The sequence below is a fragment of the Lagopus muta genome, chromosome W, assembly GCF_023343835.1.
Source record: "Lagopus muta isolate bLagMut1 chromosome W, bLagMut1 primary, whole genome shotgun sequence".
NCBI classification, from domain to species: Eukaryota; Metazoa; Chordata; class Aves; order Galliformes; family Phasianidae; genus Lagopus; species Lagopus muta.
The window spans coordinates 3968181-3994430 of record NC_064471.1 but is presented as its reverse complement, the minus strand read 5'-3'; the positions used below and the strand labels follow the sequence as shown (position 1 = coordinate 3994430).

Below are 26250 nucleotides of genomic sequence, written 5' to 3'. Positions count from 1 at the left end.
CACCTCAAGTCATCGAGAGCGACCAAGGGACTCAGTTTACTGGTGCAATGGTACAGCGCTGGGCAGAAGAAAATAACATCGAATGGCGATTCCACCTGCCATATAATCCAACGGGGGCAGGCCTCTTCGAACATTATAATGGTATTCTTAAGGCTGCCCTGAAGATAGACTCCCAGTCCTTGCAGGGGTGGACAAAAAGACTGTATGAAACCCTGTGGGACCTGAATGAAAGACCTCGAGATGGCAGACCCAGTGCCCTGAGAATGTTGCAGACGACATGGGCCACCCCGCTTAGGATCCAAATTACGGGCACTGATCATCAGGTAAGACCCCAGATTGGTAATGAAAACAATCTTCTGCTCCCTGCCCCTGAAAACTTAGATCCGGGTACCCATAAAATAAAATGGCCCTGGAAGGTGCAGGTAGGACCCAGGTGGTGTGGCCTACTTGCACCTTGGGGGAGACTATTGGAGGTGGGAGGCTCACTAGTCCCTCCAGTAATAGGTACATGGCCTACTGATATTGTGGTCAACACTCCGATCTTTATTGTTAAAGGGACCCCCATCATGTCTCTGTGGGAGATCAGGACACCTCCTTTGGTGCCTGATATCGTTATGCAGCCACAGATATCCAGCCAAAAGGTGTTGTACAGGCGGCCAGGACGTACCCCAGTACAAGCGCAAGGCCTGTATGTTGCCCTGGAGAGCAGACCTTCCCCTCCTGGTACCTGTAAAACATCTGTATTACTCCCCGTGAGTCTGTGAGCCTTCAGGACCACCGGAAGGAACAAAATGCCATCAAGCGTTCCAGTGTTGCTGTCAGATCACGTACAAGACCCGGTGATGGTCTGCATGGGACTGATGGAACATAGAATGGACTTGCACCTCAGGACCTCATGCCTCCAGGCACATCATCGAGCACTGGCCCATAGAAGAATATAGACATCCACTAATCATCACACGTCGCGATAAAATTGTATAAGCATCGCGATATAGCGGATCTCTGTATTAGGGAAAGCTTACCCTTTTGTTAACCTGATCATTGGTTCATGCCGTGAAGGGGTGGAGTGTATGGGAACTGCTGAGTCAGGGCCTGAACCTCTGATTGATCACCTGAGGTGAGCCATGAGTCAGCCTGAGGAGCACAGGTGAAGGCAATTCACCTGTGCTGCTGGAAGGGGGGAGACAGGCTCCACCCCTCCTAGACTTATTTAAGAGCTGGCTACCAGAGGAGAAGGATCTTTTCTGGAGATCCTCTCTTTTGGTATTTTCTGGTGAGCTCAGCCAAAGGGTAAGCTCTTCCACTTATTCTCTTTTTGTTATCGTTATCTGCTTTGCCTTACTCTCTTGATTATATTGTGATTATAACATCTTGATATCTATTGATTATACATAATTATATTGTGATTATAACATCTTGGTTATACAGTCAGGGAAATTGAAGTCCCCCATGAGGACAAGGGCTGGCGACTGTGCAGCTTGTGCCAGCTGCTTATAGAATACCTTGTCTGTTTCTTCATCCCGTTTTGGAGGTCTGTAACAGATGCCCACCGGGGTGCCTATCTTGGCATCCTTTCCTCTGATTTTTATCCATAGAGATTCAACGTTATCGTCCCCAGTCATAATCTCAGTAGCATAATAGCATTCCCTAACGTAGAGAGCCGCACCGCCACCCTGCCTTCCTTGCCTATCCTTCCTAAAGAGTTTGTAGCCATCCATTGCAGCGCTTCAGTCGTTGGAGCAATCCCACCACGTTTCCATTATGGCAGCTAGGTCATAGTTTGCCTGCTGCACAACTATCAATATAGGATAATAGTCAGAGGAGCGGATCAGGCTTGGTCTGATTTAGGCCCATCTCACTACCTTTCCCCCTTCCCCTTAATCTCAGGGCGTGGGTCCATGGGTCTCCCCCATCCCATTTAGTCATGGAACTGGGCCAAACCAGTCCAGAACTGTATCAATTACCTTCCACATTTTTAAAATACAGGTACATTCTATATGGGAGCTATTCTTAGGTAAACCACTTTGTCAGATAAGTTTTAGCATTCAGAAGTTTCCACAAAATAAAGTTTTTTTTCAAAATAAGAACAAATAGAAGTACCTAACTTTGCATGCAAGATCAGGGCCCAAGACTATAGACAACCGTCAATTAATGGTCAGAAGAAATAACTGTAAAATGCTCAATAGATTTTGATTGCTGGACATACCTGCATCAGCATTTTTGTTCATATCAAGAAGTGCTCTTGAAGGACTTACCATGGATTCATAACATAGAAGAGTTTCGGAGAAGAAAATTTTATTTGGACTGAACTACTAATGGAAACTAGAGATTACAGTCCATGAGACCAGCCTAGAACTTGTGCAAACTTGTGCTGGATTCTCAGTAGTGACTATTTCCCTTACTGATCTGCTACTATTGCATGGTAATGTTTGTTAATGTAGACTTGCCCACAGTCTGTGGTATGTTTGCTTTCTGTTACAGAAGGGTAATATTACTGAACATTACAAGAAAATAATACTTAAAAATATATATTTATCATCAAAAGCTCTTACCTGTGTTTGTTCTGGAGTTTCTCCTGCAAAGTAGAAGATGTAATGATCTTCACTGAAGTGCTGAACTACTATCTGAAAACAGTTTGGCCTTTAAAAAAAAAGAAACATAAGATTTATTAATCTTGTAGTATTGACAAACACCTCCATTTCTTGATCTCTGCCGAAACCAAGTTCACACTGAACTAATACATTATGCTGTTTCACTGTAAGGAACACTGAACATAGCATAATTTCAAACCCCCCAATTTAGTTCTATAATATCTATCAACAAAAGATTTTTTGGAATTGACAAAATCCTTGATCTTATCAATTTTTTGTTCAGTAGGATAAAAACCTTCAATAGAGTTGCCTCAAACTTTTTTAAGGCCTGTGATATGAAATGTGGATCAATTAATACACAGTGTTGAGAAATGACAATGCAAGAACCCGAATCATTATTGCATCATATTACACACAGGAAAATCTTAAGACTAAATTCTATAATTTCTTACTAGAATTTATGAACTGTTGCTAGCAATCAAGTTGCCATGGCTTAACAAGTTACCATTAATCAGTTAAATCTGTCTACATATGCTCTTGCAATCTATGCCAACTATGGAATAAAACAATATGAACCAAGAGTTACATGCTTGCTTTTCATAGTGAGCAAAAGCTTAAAAAAAAAAAAAAAAAAAAAAAAAAAAAAAAAAAGCAACAACAAAAACACAACCAACCAAAAATACATTAGCAGGTCAACTTGTTCATTAGTGACATATTTTCTGTGTATCGTACATCTGAAACTAGCAGTTAACTGCCCTGCTGCATGTACAATAATTAAAAGTCATTGTCCTACCTGCCAAATAAACTGTCATGTACTCCGTAGACTGAACACACACTAAGATCTATTAATCCTTTAGGTTTTGTGGCTCGTTTTTCACTTTCAAAATAAATAAGCTGAGAATCATTTCCCTCCAATATAAAATACAAGTTCTTCCATCTCTTTCCTTTGCCTGTAGAAAAGGGAGCAGGAAGTTACAATATAGTTTAAAAGAAAGTGTACATTTTGTAAACAAAGAAAAATGAGGGCAGAAAGGTTTTTGCCAAAATACAAACAGAACAACGTATAGTTAATCATGATTAAGCAATAGCATCAGTAAACACATTCAATTTTTTTGCAACATCTAGCTAAAAACCAAACCCTCTTCACATATTCGGGTATATTTATAAATCATTCTCTAAATATTTTCACTGAACTCAACAGGATTAAGCAAGTGTACATAAGCTACCGAGACTACTCTATTCATATCAATGAGAAGATTGTCTATACAGTTTGTAAATAACATGTGATGCTGTAAGTGATCCAATTTATTACAGCTATTTTAAATTAAGAAATAGATTTCTCTTGACATAAGAAAATTATTCTTAAAGTCTTACCAACTGATCAGCATAACTGATTGCATCACAATATTGTCAAACCATATGTTAAATAATAGAAATGGGAATATAATATACACAAACTTGGATCAGAACCTTGCCCCAAACACACCTATATCTAAGGATTTGGCCAGTTCCACGTTTCTGAGAAAAACAAACAAAAAAAATAACCCAGAGTATCTTCAGAGTATCTTTTAGAAAAACATTCATCATTAATTTTCAACTTGATCATTATAGAACCCCCACAGTCTTCCATAAACAAGCACTTGTACTTACTGTTTTGGAAAACCAACTTTAACATCTGGTTATTATACTCCACTAGAGGGAGGAGTGTTTTTATTCAATGTCTGTCCTGTATGCGGGTAGGTATGTCTCTGCACACCAACTCAGTACTCCTGCTTGCACATTTAAAGTATCTCAGTATCCCTTTCCACTAATTTTTTTAAAGTTTATTCTCAGCTGATTCTCAACTCTACCACATCCTCTATATCTTCTCACAGAAACTGCACTCTCAAGAGAAGAGGTGCTTTCCTTCCTTTATTAAGAGGATCAAGTTTTTATTTCCTTTGAATGCATCTTTTATATTTGACTACATTTAAATACTGGCCTTCTTTCTCACTTTTGTTTGCTATCCAGATCAGTATCTGAAACTTATTGTTTTAGTTTAGTATTGTACACCAGAATACACATTTTAATTTAAACATATTATCTGACTTGGAGTAACAAAAATTAAACCAGCTCTGGTCTCCAATGAGTGCATTGATATACGTTAATACAGCTCTCTAACTCATGCTATCAGCTTATATTTAAACAATTCACGTATTTAGTATGAATAAATTTTATAAAAGTGCACTTCATTTAGTGAGTATGAATATTACCTTTGATAAAAGGGTAAAGTTTTTGTTCTGCTTTCTTTATTTTTTCAACAAGAACTGTCAATTTACATCCTTATACTGCATGTCAATTTATGTATGATGCCTTTCTATTAATGAATTTAAGGAAAAAAAAACCTTTAAAGACGTTCTATAACCTTATGCTCCCTTCAATTTTGCCTTCACTAGTACCAGTGCTACACAAAACATGCATTGAGATCTGCATATTATTTTTAGGAAAACATTTTATAGAAACAAACTCACTTTTTTTTAGAAGATAACCTTTTTTGACAATGTTTTTATAAAAAGCATCCTTTGTTTTCTGACGAATTGTGTTGTAGATTTCTTTTCCATCCACTGTATTATTAAGCACTTGTTCTTGATGCTGGTAAATAAGGAAGAAATCAACAGTTTATTTTTTAAAGCACATGAATCATTTAAGAAAAATGAAGCTGCAAACAAAAATCTTATTGAACGCTACTAATTCTTTATTATTGTTCTGTCATGTTTTAACAAACCAATATAATTTAATACAATATCTTTGCTGGAAATGTAACATGACTATTTATTGTGGAATGATTAGATCAGAATTATAAGAAAAATAAGGTTTAAATACAAATAAATATTTACAAAGTAACATCTGCATGTATTTAATATTAAATAGAAATCAGCATCTTCCACAGTGATTTCTATAAAATTTACACAAGTCTTTATAGGTTATCTAGCTTCTAGCTGTCTTCTATCAAAACTTTTGGGAATGAGTAATTAAGGATAAATTCTGAAGCAACAAGACTGGTGCAGAATAAAACTGAATGACTTATTCAAGTTGTTTTGCAGTCCCTCACTAATCTTATTTACATTCATGTCCTAAATGTATAGCATTTTAACAGAAAACAACAGGAGAAAGCAGAAACATAGGATAGTTAGAATAATCAAAAGCCAAGTCAAGTTTGACCTTACCAAATCATCTGATCAGCAAAAGATCTTTACCCATAAGAAGACATGAGAAGTAAGACTGTCAAGTAGTGAGAACAATACTGAGATGAAGTGATATATGCTCTGGCTTCATACTAAATACTTTTCTCCTCCACCTCCCTCCATCTCTAAGAATTATAGTTTTGAACAAGATAAATGCAAGATGAAAAAGCACTTCAGTAATAGGAATTACATGAATCAAAATAAAAACAATATGTAAACTTTTATTAACTCAATATAACCTCCATAATATAACTATGCACAGAACAACAGATTTAATGACAAATGTTTTAAATAAAATTTCAAGTTAGACACAGGAAGTCTATTAGATTGAACTGAATAGCATGTAAGACTTCTGATTTTTTTTTCTCACCAAAAACAGATGACAGTATTCTTTAGAGAATACAACCAAATGTACTTGCACCACCATTTCCTCACATTTGTCTCAATCACATTACAGAGCATGAGTTAACAGTAGCCAACTGGGAAGCATTGATGACAAGACAGTCAGCAATACATAATAAGGCATATGTATAGTAATACAACGTAAAAGTTGTACTTCTTGATATTTATCAGTATAAAACAATATAACATGGCTACAATATCAGAGATAATATTTTAGGATATGTCTGATAAGAATTCCCACAAAAAAAGGCATTATTAATGACACGGCATTCTGAGCTGTTCTAGTCCATCTCGTTCAGGAAACATGAACTCGCACTAGAATTTGTGTTAGTAGGGCAACTACAGGAATGTTATGAAGATATGTATGCTCAGCTTAGTCGGCATAGGCAGAATACAAGAAATGTCCTTGTATTAATGTAATAGATGCAACAAGCGTTCCAGAACATGCCCTGTAATCCCTGCTCTTCTTCAAATAGAAGTTTCTCTGAGGGAAGAAAGATGCAAGACACAGAAGAATGGAGGGCAGCCAATTGTCCCTGTCCCCAACACTCACAGTATGGCTCAATCAGAGACCACAGCTAGGGTCACAAGGCAGAGCACTTAGACCTCAGAGCACAGACAAAGGTTACCATTATTTTCTGTTGACTATAAACCAACCTTAGATGAGTGAATACATGCAAGGATAAAATGAAAAAAGCTAAAAAATTCAGGAGGTGACAATGCTGTTTAACTGTCATCAATACCTCTGCTGTAATTAATTTCTTATACTATAAATAGTTTCTGATGATTAAGTCAATGTCTTCAACAACAAATGCTCAGAGATGAAATTTTACCTGCATTGGAACAGGATCTTTAAGGTAATAACCTTCAACAATCTGTTCTTTCTTATAACGTTCAATGATCTCAGCAATACTGTTCAAATAAGAAAAATAAGATCTATAAGTTAAACTGGTTAGTTTTTCCTCTGCATGATAATTTGCTTTTCCATACAGTTGGTGTTTCATCACAAGTTTATAATAAAAATCAAGTATAAAACATCATAATCTTGTTTGCATCAATGACAATTTCCTAATATAATGAAATAAAGAAAACTCACAGAATTGTATTTATTAATTTTAAACTCTACAGAACGTTTTCAATCAGTTGTTGAAAATGCCAGTCGTGTAGATTACCTTTTCCACATTTGAGTAACACATGCACGTGCACTCTTCAACCAGGCTGAAAATAGCTACTTTATTGGCAATAATTTCAAAAGTCCTAGAGTAAACTAGGGAAGGGAAATGGGAGATACTTCAAAATGAGCAGGAGTGAGGAAATAGAAAAGCTTTTTTCAAACACAGATAATAAAAATCACTGGTAAAATAGCTATTCAGTTACCAGCACTCCTCCAGGAAAGCTTGCATTCTAATTACCAGAATCAGACTGAAATTGAATTTTGAAAGATCAGGAGAGAAATAGTGACAGTTGAAAGCTAAAATTCAATGCATCTTTGAGTTGTTCTGCCTTATTTTTGAAGTTACTGAAAATTACACTGTAATAAAGAAGGGGAATGTTATTGTCAATATGAATGAATCATTCATACATAAAATATAAACCTGAAAATAAAGAAATATGTAATTAAGAGTGGAACAAATCTATACTGAATGCATTTTCTCACTTATATACATACAGGTTGTTCTGAAAGTAATGCCTCCTATTTATTACCATGTGAATTACAACAGATACAAAGAGCATTACACTGTGATAGAGCGAATTTTCAGTGACAAAAAGCTATTTTTCAACATAGTCACCACCATTAGCTATGCATTTTCGCCAGCTATGAACAAAAGCCTGCATGCTACGCTCACAAAAGTCTGCATAGCCATCCAGAACATGGTCACGTTGCTGTCACCACTGCTGAAACTCATCATCCACTGTTTGGTCTCCATAAACATTCGGCAAGAATCAATGAATGTCAACAACTGCAGTTTGTTCTGCATGGAGGAATTCATCAACACAGCTTTTGCTTCATACGCTCTTCCATGTCAGATTGTCTCTCTGCTGCCATCTGTCACACGGCAACAAAATATAACAGAATATTGGTGGGAAGGTTCAACCTCTACTGCCATACCACCAACATCTGCTTCTAATGTTGTGGGCCAAGATAATAAAATAGGAGGCATTATTTTGGAGTAGTCCTTCTATATATGCTGTTATTTATGTTTGTGCATGTAATCATTAAGGCACATATGATGAGATCTTTGGCTTATTAAAATCAGATAAAGTGTATAAAGGAAAGATATGTGATACTATAAAAGGATAATGAAAACATTTAAATTAAACAATAGAAACTTTTATTTTTCTGACTAGTGCATGCTCAATAAATCAATGTATCTTCCCACAAATTTTTAATTTTCATGTTTGTAAAGTGACTTGAATTTCTCTTTTAGTATTATTAAATTCAAATAAAATTATTTCAAATTTTACTTATATGTAATATGCACATGCCATTTTCTGCATTAAAAATTAGACTTTACAGCATTGCATAAAATAACATTTATTGAATTTTGCATTTTGAACATCTACTGCAAACATTTTGTTACAAGGACAATTTTTTTTCCCCTCTTAATCAAATTGGAAGTACCTTGACTGTCAATGTTTCTTTCCATGGTTAAAAATACCAGGAGTCATTCCTCAACATAGGAAACAATTGCCTAATTTCTTTGAGTTTTGTTAAATAAGCTGAATAAGAAACTGAATTGTATTTGAAAATTCCTTTTGGAAACAGAGTATCATATAGACTAGAATATTATATCTTGATGGAGTGCTTAAGAGTTTAGTTCTTTAACTCTCTCCTCCCCCACACAACTCAGATGGCCATTGTATATTTCCTTACTACTCCAGCAGCCTAGAAACCAGATATCTTCAGACATACAGAATAAAATATTAGAGTTCCAAGAGATCTTACAAAGATCATATAATCAAACTGCATGACCACTTCAGGGCTAACCAAAAGTTAAATTCTATTAATGAGGGCATTGTCCAAACACTGACAGGCATAGGGCTTCAACCACCTCTCTAGGATGCCTGTTCCAGTGTTTGACCATCCTCACAATAAAGTTTTTCTAATTTCCTATCTGAACCTCTCCTGGAGGAGAGAGCTTTCTGCCTTTCCCTTGTGTCCTGTCTTTGGTTCCCAAGGAGAAGAGAGCAGCACCTCCCTCTCCACTTCTCCTCAGGAAGGCATAGAGAGCAATGAGATCACCTCTCAGCCTCCTTTTCTCCAAACTAGACAAATGAAATGGCCTCAGCCTCTCTTTACAAGCGATGCCTTCCAGCCCTTTTACCAACTTTATTGCCCTCCTCTGGATGCTTTTGAGGGTCTTAACATCCTTTTTATATTGTGGAGCCTAGAACTGCACACAATATTCAAGGTGAGGCTGCACCAATGCTAAATATAAAGGGAGAATCACCTCTTTTGACCAGCTGTGTTGCCAGGGAACACTGATGACTCACGTTGAGCCTACTGTCAACCAGAACCCGCAGATCCCTTTCTGCTGAGCTGCTCTCTAGTCAGTTGTCTCCCAGTCTGAACAGCATTGCTCCATCCCAAGCGTAGAATCTGACAGAGTCAAGAGCTAGTTTCTAGTCAGGGACCTCCCCAAATTCCCTGGACCATGAGTAAATTGTTGAGAGGGATCCAGCTATAACATGTTAACTCCTTCAGTGCTCTGGAGTGAATCCTATCAGACCCCACAGACCTATGAATGTTCAGCTGATAAAACTGATCCCTTACAATTTTGATGACCACAGATTTTAAGTCACTGCTTCCTCATTCATGGTCCTCCAACTCAGAGGACCAGGCAGCCCAAGATCCATCATTAATATTAAAAACTGAGGCAAAAAAGGCAGTAATGTCTCTACCTTTTCCTCATCCTTACTTATTCAGCAACCATCCTCTTGCTGTTGACATACTTGGAAAAACCTTTTTTGTTGTCTGACACAATAGTAATCAGGTATCAACTCAAGCCAAGACTGGCTTTTCTCCATGCAGATGCAAACTGCAGCTCTGTACTCTTCATGTGAAGTTAGATCTTGCTTCTAGAGGTCATATATTTTCAATACGCTTTTAACGAAGCTCTGGTTAGTTTTCTCTTAACTTCCTTCATCACAAAGTGATAGCTGTATTTCTTATTTTTGATCATTTAATGTATTAAATTCTACTATTGTTGAATATCGGATGAATGAATTCTGAGACTGAAAACACACTATATAATGTGAAGTTGGGAGTCAAGTTATCTAACATAAAAAGTAAAGCATAACATTAGGTTGACCACTAAGAGGAATCTAAGGAACAGGAAAGAAGGGATCATAACTCTTTTCAGTCTGACCAGCAACAATCCTACTTATACCTTCCTTGATGTATTTTATTTAAGTGTGAATTTAGAAAAAAAATTATTTGATATACAGAAATAAAGATTAACAAGTTTAGTCTTAATACTATATTACAGTTACTTCAGTAATTCCAAACTGTTTACCATAGGGCTTATTAGGTTGCCCAGGTCCTTACTACTTGTATAATTTAAAAGTATCTCATCATCATGGGTAGTAACATTATTTTAATAATTAATGGATGAATTAAGAGTTATTGCAACTGCTGACATTTCAAATAGTGAAAAAACAAAGCAGAATAGTACTAGGTACTTTGTTAAATGATTAAAATAAATAACGTTAGGATTACATTGTACAGCCTATCAAAATATGGATTAATCCATCAGTTAAAATGAAAATGGTTTCCAACAGCTCTAATCTCCTAGTCTACAATTGTCTCATCTCTCAAAGTTAACTTAAAAGATTGTTCAATGTTCAGTTGCTGGGCCAATGTTCTCCTTGATTCTACTTTGGCATAGAATCACAACATATATCACCCTCCTTCCCCCTCATAGAATCATAGAATTACCAGGTTGGAAACGACCTGCAAGATCATCTAGTCCAACCGTCCACCCATTACCATTGCTACCACAAGCACAAACCATATCTTCTAGTTCCTCATCCAGACTTCTCTTGAACACTGCCAGGGATGGTGACTCCACCACCTCCCTGGGCAGCCATTCCAGTGCCTGACTATTGTTTGAGTGAAAACATTTTTGCCTCTCAATTTCAATTAAATTGTATTATATTGTGTTATCTTGTATTCCAGTTTCATAGTAAAATAAGTTTTCCTCCATAGATTGTTGCCGCTGTTCTTTTCCTCCCTTCCTTCCATCCCATCTTTGTGGGACTGGGGTGGGGGGGGGGGAAGGGCAGAGGCCTGTTGCCTCCTGTCACGGACATAGATTGATCTAGTCAACTCCATGACAGATTTTGGAGTGTTGCCTGGGAAATAGCTGCTTTTTAGCTTTTAGAACGAATCTCTTTTTCTCTCTGCTCTTAGAGAGCTTCGTTAAGGAGCATTATCAGTAGTTCAGGTTTCTGTGCTGGAAAACCTGACCTTGAAAGACTAGGCGTACTGCCAGTATTCTGGGATATTTGTAAACTTTGAGCACTACTTAGTCTGGGTAGTGCCTTTTTTTTTCCCTCCTCTTGTTAGCTTCAATTCATTAATCCCTTTTTAGCAGGCACCAGCAATGAACCCACTCGTTATCGTGGGGGTGCTGGGTAAAGGATTAAAAGCAATGGTGCTACTCACAACCTACTGGCCAATAATCAATCTCATAACTACTTGTTGTGGAATTGCATTCATATATAACTACTTAATGGCACTGATGGAGACACCTATATTTTACCTATTTGCAATGTGGTATCATTTGAATTTTGACATTTACATCCCAGAAGGAATGGCTAATTTCACAAACAACTACATCCCAAATGGAATAGCTAATTTTACAAACAACACGATGTTCAGACCAGTCTCCAGGCTCTCTTCTCGGTTTATCAAACGTTTTTCGAATCTCAAATTAATACTCATGTTGGTGTGCATGTCATTAATTTCCCTGATTGTATTCCAATGCATTTGTGATAAGGGGAAGGAATCTCCTCCAAAACTAGAGAATGATGACTGGCAGGGAATATGGAGAGGTTTAGGAAAGGTCTTAGAAGCATGGGGACCCGCAGTGTCATGGGATTTTACTCTTGAACACCTGTGGGATCCCGGGAAACTAAGCCAGTATTTGAGTCAGGGACGATGCGGCTTACATAAATCTAAGGAAGTACAACTTATTTGGGGTTTGGCTTGTGCTTACCGTGCCCTATATAATACCATTCTGGAGAGAGAGAGTTTCTGAGCTGAGGTTCAAGCCAAAGGGAAAAATCCCCAGGTCAAATCTAATCAATCACAGGAGACACCAGTAACAACATCAGTTGCTCCTGTGGAGGACAAGAAATGGAAACGAGTGTCTTCGCGTCTTGAACGAAAAAGAGAAGAACAGGAGGAGGAGGAGGAAGATCCAGGCGAGGAGCCCTCCTCAGAACCACCACCATCGCGAAAGGCAAAAGCGAAAACTAAGAGACATGCAGAAGAGAGTGATGAAGAGGAAGTCTCTATTACTACTCGCCGGCCTCTAAAGATGACTGAAATCCAAGGTTCAAGAAAGGAGTTTACACGGCGCCCGAATGAAACTCTTGTTTCCTGGTTGGTTCGCTGTTGGGACAGTGGGGTCCATAGCTTGTCTCTGGATGGTAATGAAGCTCGCCAACTAGGTGCCATTGCCAGAGATCCAGCTATTGATAGAGGAATTAGTCGATGTTCGGATGAGGCTGCCTCCCTCTGGGAACGAGTGTTAATAGCCGTGAAGGAAAAGTATCCCTTCAAAAGCAGCTTGAAGGTTGCGATGAAGAAATGGGATACAGTGGAAAAGGGTATCCAGTATTTGAGGGAAATAGGCGTGGTGGAAATGTTGTATGACTCTAACTTTGTTCCTAACCACCCACACCAAGACCGCCACCCTGAAAAAGTGAGGATGATGCCTGAGGTATGGCAGAAATTCGTGACAACAGCACCAGACAGATATGCCGCCACACTAACGTCAGCGTGTGACAGATACAAGGAACAACAGAGAACACCCGTAGTTTTTGAATTGATTCTTACGCTCCAAAACTATGAACAACTGCTACCCGCAACTCGCGCTTCCATTGCCTCCATGTCACAAATGATGGAGCGACTGAATGAAATGCGAGAGCATCTCAACTAATTAATCATGACAAACCTGTAGCAGTATCAGAGACGCTTGATGAAGATCGGGATAATCAAAAGAGTCTAATGAAGGAGATGAAGGAGATGATGAAATATATGCGAACCCACCTAATTAAAGACGATGAACCTTCCTTCTCACGTGCACCATTGAAAATCTCAGCTGTTAAAGGCAAACGCTCTCTGGCTCAAGTAAGGGATAATACGCCGCGAATTGTCTTGTGGCATTACCTACGTGACCATGGAGAAGACATGAGGAAGTGGCACTGTGAACCTACTCCTGTACTACGAGCTTCGGTGAGAGAATTACAAAGTAGATCAACCACCAGTGCAGTTGCTCCAGTGACTACAGGTAATGAATAGAGAGGCTTTGCGTCAGCAAGGAGATATAACTCCTGGGAAGGTCACCTGACGCTCTCTTCTTCGCCTGCTCTGCTTCACCTGCACTTCTCCATTTGCTCTGCTCCGTCTGCTTTTATTCATCTGCTCAACTGGACTGCACTTCTCACCTCAGCGTTGTGGTGAGGCCTATCCACCTTTCAGACACACTCTCTCTCTCTCATTATATTATGCTGATATTATATTTAGTAAATTATTTGTTCCACCTCAGTTTGTTGCTGCTGTTTTCAATTATTTTGGGGTCCCCTGCTTCCCTCTTCCGGAGGTACGGATCCATGGATCCCTCCACCCACTGGTCACGGAACTGGGCCGAATCAGCCTGTAAACCGTTGACAGACATGTAGGGACAGAATCAATCCATATTTCTGGAGTGACCGGGGGCTCTCAAGAATTGACTGTGTCGGAGGCTGAGATAAGCCTCACTGGTAAGGACTGGCAGAAACATCCTATTGTGACGGGCCCAGGGGCTCCATGTATACTAGGTATTGATTATCTCAGAAGGGGGCATTTCAAGGACCCAAGGGGTATCGATGGGCCTTTGGAATAGATGCTGTAGACCCAGACAACATTAAGCAGCTGTCTGTTTTGCCTGGTCTGTCAGAAGATCCGTCTGCTGTGGGGTTGCTATGAGTAAGAGAGCAACAGGTACCGATTGCTACAAAAACGGTGCACAGGCGGCAGTACCGCACCAACAGGGATTCCTTGCTCCCCATTCATAAGTTGATTCGTCAACTAGAGAGCCAGGGAGTGATCAGCAAAACTCACTCACCTTTTAACAGTCCCATATGGCCAGTGCGTAAAGCCAGTGGAGAATGGAGGCTGACGGTGGACTACCGTGGCCTGAATGAAGTCACACCCCCACTGAGTGCTGTTCTGCCGGACATGTTAGAACTCCAGTATGAACTGGAGTCAACAGCAACCAAATGGTATGCCACCACTGACAATGCTGATGCCTTCTTTTCCATTCCTTTGGCCAAAGAATGTAAGCCACAGTTTGCTTTCACCTGGAGGGGCATTCAGTATACCTGGAATCGTTTGCCCCAGGGGTGGAAACACAGCCCGACCATTTGCCATGGGTTGATCCAAACTGTATTGGAACAGGGCAGTGCTCCTGAACACCTGCAGTACATTGATGACATCATTGTGTGGGGCGATACAGCCTTCACGAAAGGAGAGCGAATACTCCTAATTTTTCTGAGTGCTGGTTTTGCTATTAAGCAAAGCAAAGTGAGAGGACCTGCCGAAGAAATTCAGTTCCTAGGTATAAAGTGGCAAGATGGCCATTGTCACATTCCAACAGATGTGATCGACAAAATCACTGCTATGTCTCCACCCACTAGCAAAAGAGAGACACAATCTTTTCTGGGTGCAGTGGGCTTTTGGAGAATGCACATTCCAAACTACAGCCTCATTATAAGCTCCCTTTTTAAGGTGACACGGAAGCAGTATAATTTCAGATGGGGCCCTGAGCAGGAGCAGGCTTTTGAGCAAATTGAACAAGAGATAGCCCGTGCTGTGGTCCCAGGGCCACTACGTACGGGACAGGATGTAAAGAACATCCTCTACACTGCTGCTGGAGAGAAAGGTCCCACTTGGAGTTTGTGGCAAAGAGCCTACAGGGGGTTGGAAGCGGGATACAGTCCAACTGAAAAGGAGATCTTAGCCATGTATGAGGGGGTTCGGGCTGCTTCTGAAGTAATTGGTACGGTAACGGAGCTCACAGAATCACAGAATCACAGAATTGTAAGGGTTGGAAGGGACCTCCAGAGATCATCGAGTCCAACCCCCCTGCCAAAGCAGGTTCCCTACACCAGGTCGCACAGGTAGGCATCCAGGCAGGTCTTGAACATCTCCAGAGAAAAAGACTCCACCACCTCCCTGGGCAGCCTGTTCCAGTGCTCCGTCACCCTCACTGTAAAGAAGTTCTTGTGCATATTTGTGCAGAACTTCCTATGCTGCAGTTTCCAGCCGTTTCCCCTTGTCCTGTCTCCACTCACCACTGAAGAGTCCTGCCTCGCCATTCTGCCCCCCACACCTTAGATATTTATAGACCTGGATCAGGTCCCCTCTCAGTCTTCTTTTCTCAAGGCAGAACAGACCCAGTTCACTCAGCCTTTCTTCATAGGAGAGATGCTCCAGGCCCTTCACCATCTTTGTGGCCCTCCGCTTGACTCCTTCCAAGAGATCCCTGTCTTAGAAGGTGCTCCTTTTGGCACCTCGACTGCCAGTGCTGAACTGGATGTTTAAAGGAAAGGTTCCCTCCGCCCATCATGCTTCTGGTGCCACTTGGGCTAAGTGGATTGTGTTGAGGACACAATGAGCTCACATGGGGAACCTCAGCCGTCCAGGAATCCTAGAGGTGATCATGGACTGGCCTGAAGGTAAAAAGTTTGGAACACATGGATCGTGTCGTATTGTGGGAAAGCATCGCAGATGGAAATCTGCTGTGTGGAGCCCCACACGACAAGTTGCAGAGGCCACTGAAGGGAAAGGCGAATGAAGGCAATGTGCAGAGGTAAAGGCTGTCCAACTGGCCTTAGATGTTGCTGAGCGGGAGAGGTGGCCAATGATCTATCTTTACACTGACTCATGGATGGTAGAAAATGCCTTATGGGTGTGGTTACAGCAGTGGGAGCAAAATAACTGGCAAAGAAGGGGTAAACCTATTTGGGCTGCTGAACTGTGGAAAGACATTGCTGCCCAAATAAAGAACATGGTTGTAAACGTGCGCCATGTAGATGCTCATGTGCCCAAGAGTCGGGCTACTGAAGAAGAGCAAAATAACCATCAGGTAGTCCAAGGTGCCAAAATTGAAGTGGCTCAAATAGACCTGGACTGGCAGAACAAGGGTGAATTATTTCTAGCTCCGTGGGCCCATGAGACCTCAGGTCATCAAGGGAGAGATGCAACATACAAATGGGCCAGAGACCGAGGGGTGGACTTAACTATGGATGCCACTGCACAGGTTATTCATGAATGTGACACGTGCCACAATCAAACAAGCCAAGAGGATGAAACCTCTCTGGGAGGAAGGGAAATGGCAAAAGTATAAATATGGGGAGGCATGGCAGGTTGATTCTATCACCTTGCCACGATCTCGCAGTGTTAAGCGTTATGTGCTTACCATGGTGGAGGCAACCACTGGGTGGCTTGAAACATTTGCAGTGCCCCATGCTACCGCCCGAAACACCGTATTGGGTCTCGAGAAACAAGTCCTGTGGTGTCATGGCACCCCAGAAAGGATTGAGTCAGATAATGGGACTCATTTCAAAAATTCTCTCCTAAATGCTTGGGCAAAAGATCACGGCACTGAGTGGATTTATCATATCCCCTATCATACACCAACCTCTGATAAGATCGACTGATACAATGGGTTGTTAAAACCCATGTTGAAAGCACTGGGTGGCGGAACATTTAAGAATTGGGAGAAGCATTTGGCAGAAGCCACCTTGTTGGTCAACAATCAAGGATCCATCAATTGCAATGGTCCTGCCAGCTCCCTACATACTGTAGAGTGAGATAAAGTCCCTGTAGTACATGTAAAAAATATGTTAGGAAAAGCGGTTTGGGTCTTTCCAGCTTCTGCGAAGGGCAAATCTCTTTGTGGAACTGGTTTTGCCAAGGGACCTGGGTCTACTTGATGGGTGATGCAGAAAGATTGCTATGTTCAGTGTGTTCCACAAAGGAATTTGATGTTGTGGGAGTGTGTGGAATGTCATGGTTTTATGATTTTTGGTTATCGCTATTTCACTTCATAACATCATGTAGTGTACTGGGAGTTAAATAGTTAGTGCTCCAGTTTCAGAAACCTGTCCCAGAAGAGAAAAAGAACTACAAACCCCAGAGGACTTCGTGTTGAGAGATAAAACACTTGGCAACGTCACAAAACCAGAATTTCTTCTCTTCAGCTTGCCTTGACTGCACGTCTCACCTCTGCATTAGAGTAAGGCCTTCTGTTTTCAGATACTCTCTCATTTTATTTGATTTATTATCTCCAATTCTAATTATATTATATTATATTATATTATATTATATTATATTATATTATATTATAGTGTGCTTTCTTGCATTCCAATATCTTATTTAGATAATCAACTTGTTTCTCCTCAGATTCTTGCCTCTGTTTTGTTTTAGGCCCATCTCTCTATCCTTTTCCCTTATCCCTTTCCAGGACACGGATCCGCAGGTCCCTCCACCCCGCTAGTCACTGAACTGGGCCAAAATCAGCCTGTAAACCGTTGACAGATACAACCTACAGTGACACAGAAAACAAAAATGGCGCAAAATAGACAGGTGAGTGTGGCCCCCCTGCCTAGATGGCACTATATGAAGTGCCTTGCCCATATATGGCAGCTGAATTAATGGCTCTTAAGTGTAAAGATTCAGGCAGAATCCAAGAGATTGTGTGCTGGCATGGTTACTCTGCATACGTAACATGGGGGCAGAAAGTGTTGTTGTAAATGGTCTGGAAATCTCTAAAGGTGCATCTACCACCACTCACCCTGCCCTCAGAAAAAGACTGTATGTCACTGTACAGCATAATGAGGAAATCCACTCAGTAATTCAATGGTTGTGAATTAAGGAAAATAAGTTAGGTTAAAAGTTATGTGCTTTCATGGGATGCTGAATCAGTGGCTACAGATCTGGCCTTGCTAAGCCAGGTTTCGACTGCCAATAACAGATGCTTTCCTAAAGGCTTAGTACAGACAGCAGGTCTCCTGTTTCTCTAAATAACATTGTTAGCTATCCTATCTCTGGAATGCAAGGTAGCAGGCTTGGACAGTAAAACCACTAATTAACAAAGAAGCAGCAAATTGGTGGACAGAGTTGTAACCAATATGATGACCAACCAGAACCAGCCAAGCGTCTTTCAACCTGACCCAGGTCACAGAAAAATAATACTACGGCCTTGATCAGAAAGACCACCAAACAATCACTGAGAGATATGCATATGTAAATTGACTTAGACTCAGGGAGGGGGGGGGGGAATGTCAATCATTCTGGGGACTCATTGTAATGACCCAACCTTTCCTTGGACATCTAACACATGTAAGCAGCTGGTTCTTTAAGTATGTGCCATTCTTGACCTCTGGTATGCAGGCTAGGTGGGAATATCCCCTCTGCACTCGGCGTGTGCGCAGCAATGAGTAAACATACCTGCTTTATAACTTCTCTGTGTTTATACAGTTTGATTTCTGCACGCCAAAAAACGTGGCCTAATAAGCTGCGAATACCTACCCGTAGTGGTCTATGGAATTCTATGGAAGAGCTCCAGGACTATATCTGGGAGCTAGGCATGAGGGAGACTGTCTGTGACGATGATTTTGAAAGTCCTGATTAAGTCAAATACACTGCAGGGATGAGAGGCTGATTCTAGAGCAAGCTCCCCCCAACACTATGGGTTACTTGTAGCAATCTCAAATCTTTTAATAGCCTCCAAGGCAGTAATTCAATTAGTGACAGACCTCAAAGAAAACGAGTGCCTAAGATCAAAGCACAGTGTTTCATGATTACAGGAAAAGGAACACTGACCTCAGGAAGTAGAAGCCCAAAGACCTTCCCCTGAGGATTCCACAATCAGGGTTTATGAGTCCCTAAAAATCGAGAGGCCCATCTCCCTATCCTTTCCCCCTTTTCCCGATTTCCCTTTACTGAACCATGGGTCTGTGGGTTCCCTGACCTTGCAAGCCACAGAACTGGGCCAAACCAGCCCATAAACCTTTAACAGCCACCAAACTCTTTTCAACATAATTAAAAATCCATTGTACAGTTTGATTTCCCCAGAAGCTCGTGCATGAAAAGGAGTATGATAAATCCACTCAATGCCATGATCTTTGGCCCAAGTATTTACAAGAGAATTTTTCAAATGACACATATTATCTGAATCAATTCTTTCCGGAGTGCCATGTTGCCATATGACTTGTTTCTCGAGACCTAATATGGTGTTTCGGGCAGTAGCATGGGGTACTGCGTATGTTTCAAGCCACCCAGTGGTTGCCTCCACCATGGTAAGCACGTCATGGTTTTATGTTTTTTGTTTTTGGGTTTCAGTATTCCACATCAAAACATGGCATCATGTATTGTCCAGGCAACATATATTGTCCAGGCATGCCTGGATTGTAATGCTTGCTCCAAGATGAGAATGAGATCGTTGCCCGAAACAACAGCCCATCTTGCTAGGGGACACAATCCTCTCCAGCGATGGCAGGTCGATTACATCGGGCCCCTTCCTCGTTCCGAAGGGGCAAGATACGCCCTGACCTGTGTCGACACTGCAAGTGGGTTACTGCAGGCCTATCCAGTACCGAAAGTAAACCAGGCATATACCATCAAGGCACTCGCTAAACTGATGTCTGCCTACGGGGCACCTCAAGTCATCGAGAGCGACCAAGGGACTTAGTTTACTGGTGCAACGGTACAGCGCTGGGCAGAAGAAAATAACATCGAATGGAGATTCCACCTGCCATATAATCCAACAAGGGCAGGCCTCTTTGAACGTTATAATGGTATTCTTAAGGCTGCCCTGCAGCCACCTGCAGGGGTGGAAAAAAAAAAAAAAATGTATGAAACCCTGTGGGACCTGAATGAAAGACCTTGAGACGGCAGACCCAGTGCCCTGAGAATGTTGCAGACAACATGGGCCACCCCGCTTAGGATCCAAGTTACGGGCACTGATCATCAGGTAAGACCCCAGATTGGTAACGAAAATAATCTTCTGCTCCCTGCCCCTGAGAATTTAGATGCAGGTACCCATAGAATAAAATGGCCCTGGAAGGTGCAGGTAGGACCCAAGTGGTGTGGCCTACTTGCACCTTGGGGGAGACTATTGGAGGTGGGAGGCTCACTAGTCCCTCCAGTAATAGGTACATGGCCTACTGATATTGTGGTCAACACTCAGATCTTTATTGCTAAAGGGACCCCCATCGTGTCCCTGTGGCAGATCAGGACACCTCCTTTGGTGCCTGATATCGTTATGCAGCCGCAGATATCCGGCCAGAAGGTGTGGTACAGGCTGCCAGGACGTGCCCCAGTACAAGTGGAAGTGTTGACCCAGGATAGAAATATGGCCTGTATCTTGCCCTGGAAAGCAGACCTTCCCCTCCTGGTACCTGTGAAACATCTGTATTACTCCCTGTAAGTCTGTGAGCCTTCAGGACCACCGGAAGGAAGAAAATGCCATCAAGTGTTCAAGTGTTGCTGTCAGATCACATACAACACCTGGTGATGGTCTGCATGGGACTGATGGAACACAGAACGGACCTACACCTCAGGACCTCATGCCTCCAGTCACATTGAGCACTGGCCCATAGAAGAATATGGACATCCACTGATCGTCACTCGTCTTGAATTGTACCAATATGCGTTGTGATAAAACTGTATAAGCGTCGCGATATAGCGGATCTCTGTATTGGAGGAAGCTTACCCTTTAGTTAACCTGATCATTGGTTCATGCTGTGAAGGGGTGGAGTGTATGGGAACTACTGAGTCACAGCCTGAACCTCTGATTGATCACCTGAGGTGAGCCATGAGTCAGCCAGAGGAGCACAGGTGAAGGCAATTCACCTGTGCTGCTGGAAGGGGTGGAGACAGGCTGCACCCTTCCTAGACCTATTTAAGAGCTGGCTACCAGAGTGGAAGGATCTCATCTGGAGATCCCTCTTTCTGGTGTTTTGTGGTGATCCCACTTAAGGGTAAGCCTTCCATTTATTTTCTTTTGTTATCGTGATCTACTTCTCTCTTTTTTATTTTGTGATTGTAACATCTTAATATCCATTGTTTATACAGCTCCCCAGTACAAAAAAGACAGGGATCTCTTGGAAAGAGTCCAGCGGAGGGCCACAAAGATGGTGAAGGGCCTGGAGCATCTCTCCTATGAAGAAAGGCTGAGTGAACTGGGTTTGTTCAGCCTTGAGAAAAGATGGCTGAGAGGGGACCTGATCCAAGTCTATAAGTATCTATGGGTTGGGGGGCAGATTGGCGAGGACGGACTTTCTCCAGTGGTGAGTGGAGACAGGACAAGGGGAAATGACCAGAAACTGCAGCATAGGAAGTTCCGCACAAATGTGCGCAAGAACTTCTTTACAGTGAGGTGACGGAGCACTGGAACAGGCTGCCCAGGGAGGTGGTGGAGTCTCCTTCTCTGGAGATGTTTAAGACCTGCCTGGATGCCGACCTGTGCGACCTGGTGTAGGGAACCTGCTTTGGCAGGGGGGTTGGACTTGATGATCTCTGGAGGTCCCTTCCAACCCTTACAATTCTGCGGTTCTGTGAGTTGTGTGCCACATTGATACCAGTTTTCCAATTGCTGAGAAATCACAGGACTAGTTTGAGTTCACTTGGAAGGGTAGACTGGAACTTTCAGGCCCTGCCCCAAGGATATGTTTGCCCAGAGAGGTTGTGGATGCCCCATCCCTGGAAGCATTGAAGGCCAGGCTGTATGTGGTTCTGGGCAGGCTGGTGTAGTGGTTGGCGATCCTGCCCATAGCAGGGGGTTTGAAGCTAGATCATGTTTAACGTCTTTTCAACCCAAGCCATTCTATGATTCTATGGCCACTCACCAACTTTCTGTCATAATTTTGTAGCGTGTTATTTGGCAGACTGGAGAAAGCTTGATGGTATTAAAATGTACCATTATATTGATGACTTGATGCTTACTTTTGCCTCAATAGGTACACTGGAAACAGCAGTAGGTTCATTACTGGCGTACTTGCAAGGAAAAGGATGAGCAATAAATCCACGAAAGGTGCAAGGACTGGGACTATCAGTCAAATTTGGGGTATTGGGGTCATTTGGTCAGGCAAGACCTTAGTCTTGCCTAATGCAGTGATAGGCACAAGGTGCAGGTGTTCACAGTGCAGTTGGGGAGTTACTTGGCATTTTGGGGTATTGGCAAACATTTATACCTCACCTTGCACAAATCTTTAAAGCCCTATCCAGGTTAACCAAAAAAGGCTAATTATGCAATTGGGGGCAGATGGATTAAGATGCTTTCTGTCATGGTTCTATGTCTTTTTTTTGTTTGTTTGTTTTTGGGTTTCAGTATTCCACATCAAAACATCATGTAGTGTAAGGGGTATTAAAGTGTCACTGCCCCAATCCCAGGTACCTATCCCTGTACATTACAGAAGTCACGGGATCTGGCCCTTCCGGGTGGGGGGTGCTCTCTTGCTTCCTTGCAGTGGGTGCTGGAGGGTGCTTTCCTAGCTGTTCCATGCTTTTCAGGTTTGACTCGGTCCCGGGAACTCTCTCTCTCTCATCTTGTCTGATTTATTAGTCTCAATTTCAATTAAATTGTATTATATTGTGTTATCTTGTATTCCAATATTATAGTAAAATAAGTTTTCCTCCATCGATTGTTGCCGCTGCTCTTTTCCCCCCTTCCTTCCTTCCCATCTTTGTGGGACTGGGGTGGGGGGGGAGGGCAGAGGCCTGTCGCCCCGTCATGGGCATAGATTGAGCTGGTCAACTCCGTGACACTTTCCAACAAGCCAAACTAGCTGTGAAACAATCGCAAACACTCAGTGTATTCAATCCCTGTTGACTTAGATGTACGCATAACCCAGGAAGGGTTGGGTGGGGATTGTGGTAGCATCAGGGTTCTGTCTGTACCCCACTTGGGTTCTGACCGCAGGCCTGACGTGGGGCAGTGGAGAGATGTAGTATGGTAGAAAAGCAGCTATTAGCAATATATTCAGTATCACAGGCAGTAGAACCGATCACTCAAACAGCTGAAGGAATAGTAAAAACAATACTACCCAGTCAAGGTTGAATATAAGGTTTAGAATGTATTTTGAAGATGGGAGTGGCCCAAGCGCAAAAAGTGGCACTCTGGGTCGACTATCTGGGCCAGCATAATCATTTATCCCCAACTCCGTTAAAAGAACTACAGAAGATGTTGGACCCAGTCACATATCATAGTGATGTACATAGTAATGAAGAAACTGTGGTCACTCTACCAGAGAATAGTCCTGTATAGGGACTGAAGATGCTCTGGATAGTACACTGGGCCGCTCAGAACTGGACAATTCATGCCTGACCAATCTGGGGCTAGGATATGTGGTTGGATATCTGGAAGGTGGTCTGGCATAGGACAGTACAGGCTTACCACATATCAGGACATCAGTCCATGCAGTCACCAGGAAATGATGAAGTCAACACTTTCACCCAAATTAGATGGTTAGAAGATTCACCTATGGAAAACATAGCCCACTGGCTGCATCAAAAGCTGTGACATGCCAGACAGAAGGAGATGTGGGCAGTAGACAAAGCATGGGGGATGCTCATGCAAACATCAGATAGCATTCAGGCATGACGCAATTGCAGTGCTTGCTCGAGGATGAGACCAAGACCATTGCTGGAGACAACAGCACACCTTGCCAGGGGACACAACCCTTTACAATGGCGGCAAGTCAATTATATAGGCCCCCTTCCTTGATCTGAGGGGGCCAGATATGCACTGACCTGTGTCAATATGGCAAGTGGGCTGATGCAAGCCTATTCGGTACCAAAAATGAATCAAGCCTATGCTATCAAGGCCTTAACCAGATTGATGGCAGCATATGGGACTCCACAAGTCATCGAGAGCAACCAGGGTACACATTTCACAGGAACGGTGATACAAAAATGGGCCAAAGAAAATGACATCAAGTTAAACCAGGTACACATATGATAAAGTAGCCTTGGGAAGTACAAGTAGGACCCAAGTGGTGTGGCCTGGTTGCACCTTGTAGGAGACTGTTAGAAGCAGGGGCAATAGTCATCCCACATGTAATTGGCAAACGGTCCTCAGAAATAACAGTGCAAACTCCAATTTTGGTAGCTAGGGGACACTAATCATATCATTATGTCAAACTGGAACCTCCCCCCCCTTTGGTACCTGATATAGTAATGCAACCATCAACATCAGAACAAAAGGTATGGTATATGAGACCTGGCATGCTGCTGTGCATGCAGAAATATTAATGCAAGACAGAAATACCATGTGCATTCTACCGCGGATAGCGGTCTTGCCCATACTGGTACCAACTAAACACTTATTCTACTCCTCGTGAGATCTATGGCTCACCAAGACCACCAGCAGACGCAGACACAGCATAAGTGAACACCAATATGTCCCAGTGCCACTGAAGGATATTCACAACATTATGATTCTGTTCTTCAGTGACATTGAATTATGGATTTTTTGAACATTTTTCAAGCTGAAAAGAAATAATTGACAATTCTGGGCTCTTTATATCATGATGGGAAAAGTTGTGATATTAAATAACATCTGTTACATTATAAACTGTACAGAATAGCTTGCCCCTGATATCTCAACCATTAGTTCAGGCAGTGAAGGGGTGGAGTGTATGAGAATTGCTAAGTCACAGCCTGAAGCAATGATTGGCCACCTGGTGAAGGGACTGCCAGCCCTGGGAGCACAGGTGAAAGCAATTCACCTGTGTGACCAGAAGCTGTTTCCACCCCTCCCTGAGCCTCATTTAAGTGCTGGCTGTCACAATGGAAGGTTCTCAAAGTAGAGCTCTTTCTTTATGGAGTGTTTGGTAAGTTCTGTACCTTGGAATCAATAAGCAAATTGTTCTTTCTTTGGCTAGGTTGTGACTGTCATTCTTTTTTGGGTTATTTACAACTGGTTATCTGCCACCACATTTCTTTACCCTTCCCCCCTCAAATCACCCAGGGTGGTTTTAGGCAGGGATAGTATTGCTCATTCATGTTATCAAGCATCAGGTTCTGTGTTTCCATGTGTGGTTCCTCACACTACCTAGGAAATAGAGCAATCATATTTTTGTTGTTTTCCTTAATCTTCTTGAAGTTTTGTGACTCCAACCAACTACAGTGATGTGACTCCTACCATAGTTGTCCGCACACACACACACAAAACAAAACAAAACAAAAAAACTAGACTTAATTTATCCTTTTTAAAATTTTCATTTATGGTCACTAAAACAGCAAGAGAAGGAAGTTAAGAGAAATACTAAATATTATTTTTTTGAAGTTCTAGTCTAACACTAGTATCAGATTTTTAAAGTCAGTTCCTTGAGAGCATCTACATAAGTAACTTAAAGCATACAGTCATGATTTGGTGCTGCTTAACTTTTATCTTGTTTTCCATTCAAAATTGAGAATCTTCAGATAAATATATTTTATATATACGTGTTTCAAGCCAATCCAGCAGTGGGCAATCAGTTTCCCAAAGCATCAACTTACTGCAATAAGTTTCTGAAGCTGTGCTACCTAATGCTGCAAAACCCTTTGAGACTAATATGATTTCCGCTAATTTACTAATTAGTTTGATTCACCTAGCATGGGGGCTTCTAGTCCATCGTCCTTCCAATAAGCCCTATAAGTAGAGAACGGGTCGAAGAGCATTTACCTTCATGGAAGGCTGATATTGTAGCTAGCTTGATTTTTTTTTTTTTTTTTTTTTTTATTATTATTATTATTATTATTTTTTTCCTTCAAT

General features: G+C 41.7%; 2 protein-coding genes across 15 annotated transcripts in view; one reads left to right on the top strand and one right to left on the bottom strand.

The window, feature by feature from the left end:
- The window catches only part of LOC125686414 (uncharacterized), a 45574-nt gene extending 24320 nt beyond the window's left edge, over window positions 1–21254 (top strand). Inside the window, exon 3 of one of the 2 annotated variants that reach the window (XM_048930375.1) lies at window positions 20648–21254. In XM_048930375.1, the coding sequence (XP_048786332.1) occupies window positions 20648–20922 (275 nt within the window). In that variant the 3' untranslated portion in view covers window positions 20923–21254. Of the gene's footprint in view, window positions 1–504; window positions 878–20647 lie in introns of those variants that run through there. The other variant, XM_048930376.1, reaches the window with a different exon arrangement.
- LOC125686409 (ras GTPase-activating protein 1-like) overlaps window positions 1–26250 on the bottom strand; it is a 259593-nt gene that overhangs the window by 135037 nt on the left and 98306 nt on the right. For all 13 annotated transcript variants that reach the window (XR_007373789.1, XR_007373787.1, XR_007373788.1 and 10 more), the window contains 4 exons: window positions 7051–7129; window positions 5102–5222; window positions 3385–3541; window positions 2553–2640 (listed from right to left, as the gene is read on the bottom strand). Coding sequence is in view for 10 of the 13 variants with exons in the window: in XM_048930352.1 (XP_048786309.1) it covers window positions 2553–2640; window positions 3385–3541; window positions 5102–5222; window positions 7051–7129 (445 nt within the window). In the remaining 3 variants the exon portion in view is untranslated. The remainder of the gene's footprint in view (window positions 1–2552; window positions 2641–3384; window positions 3542–5101; window positions 5223–7050; window positions 7130–26250) is intronic.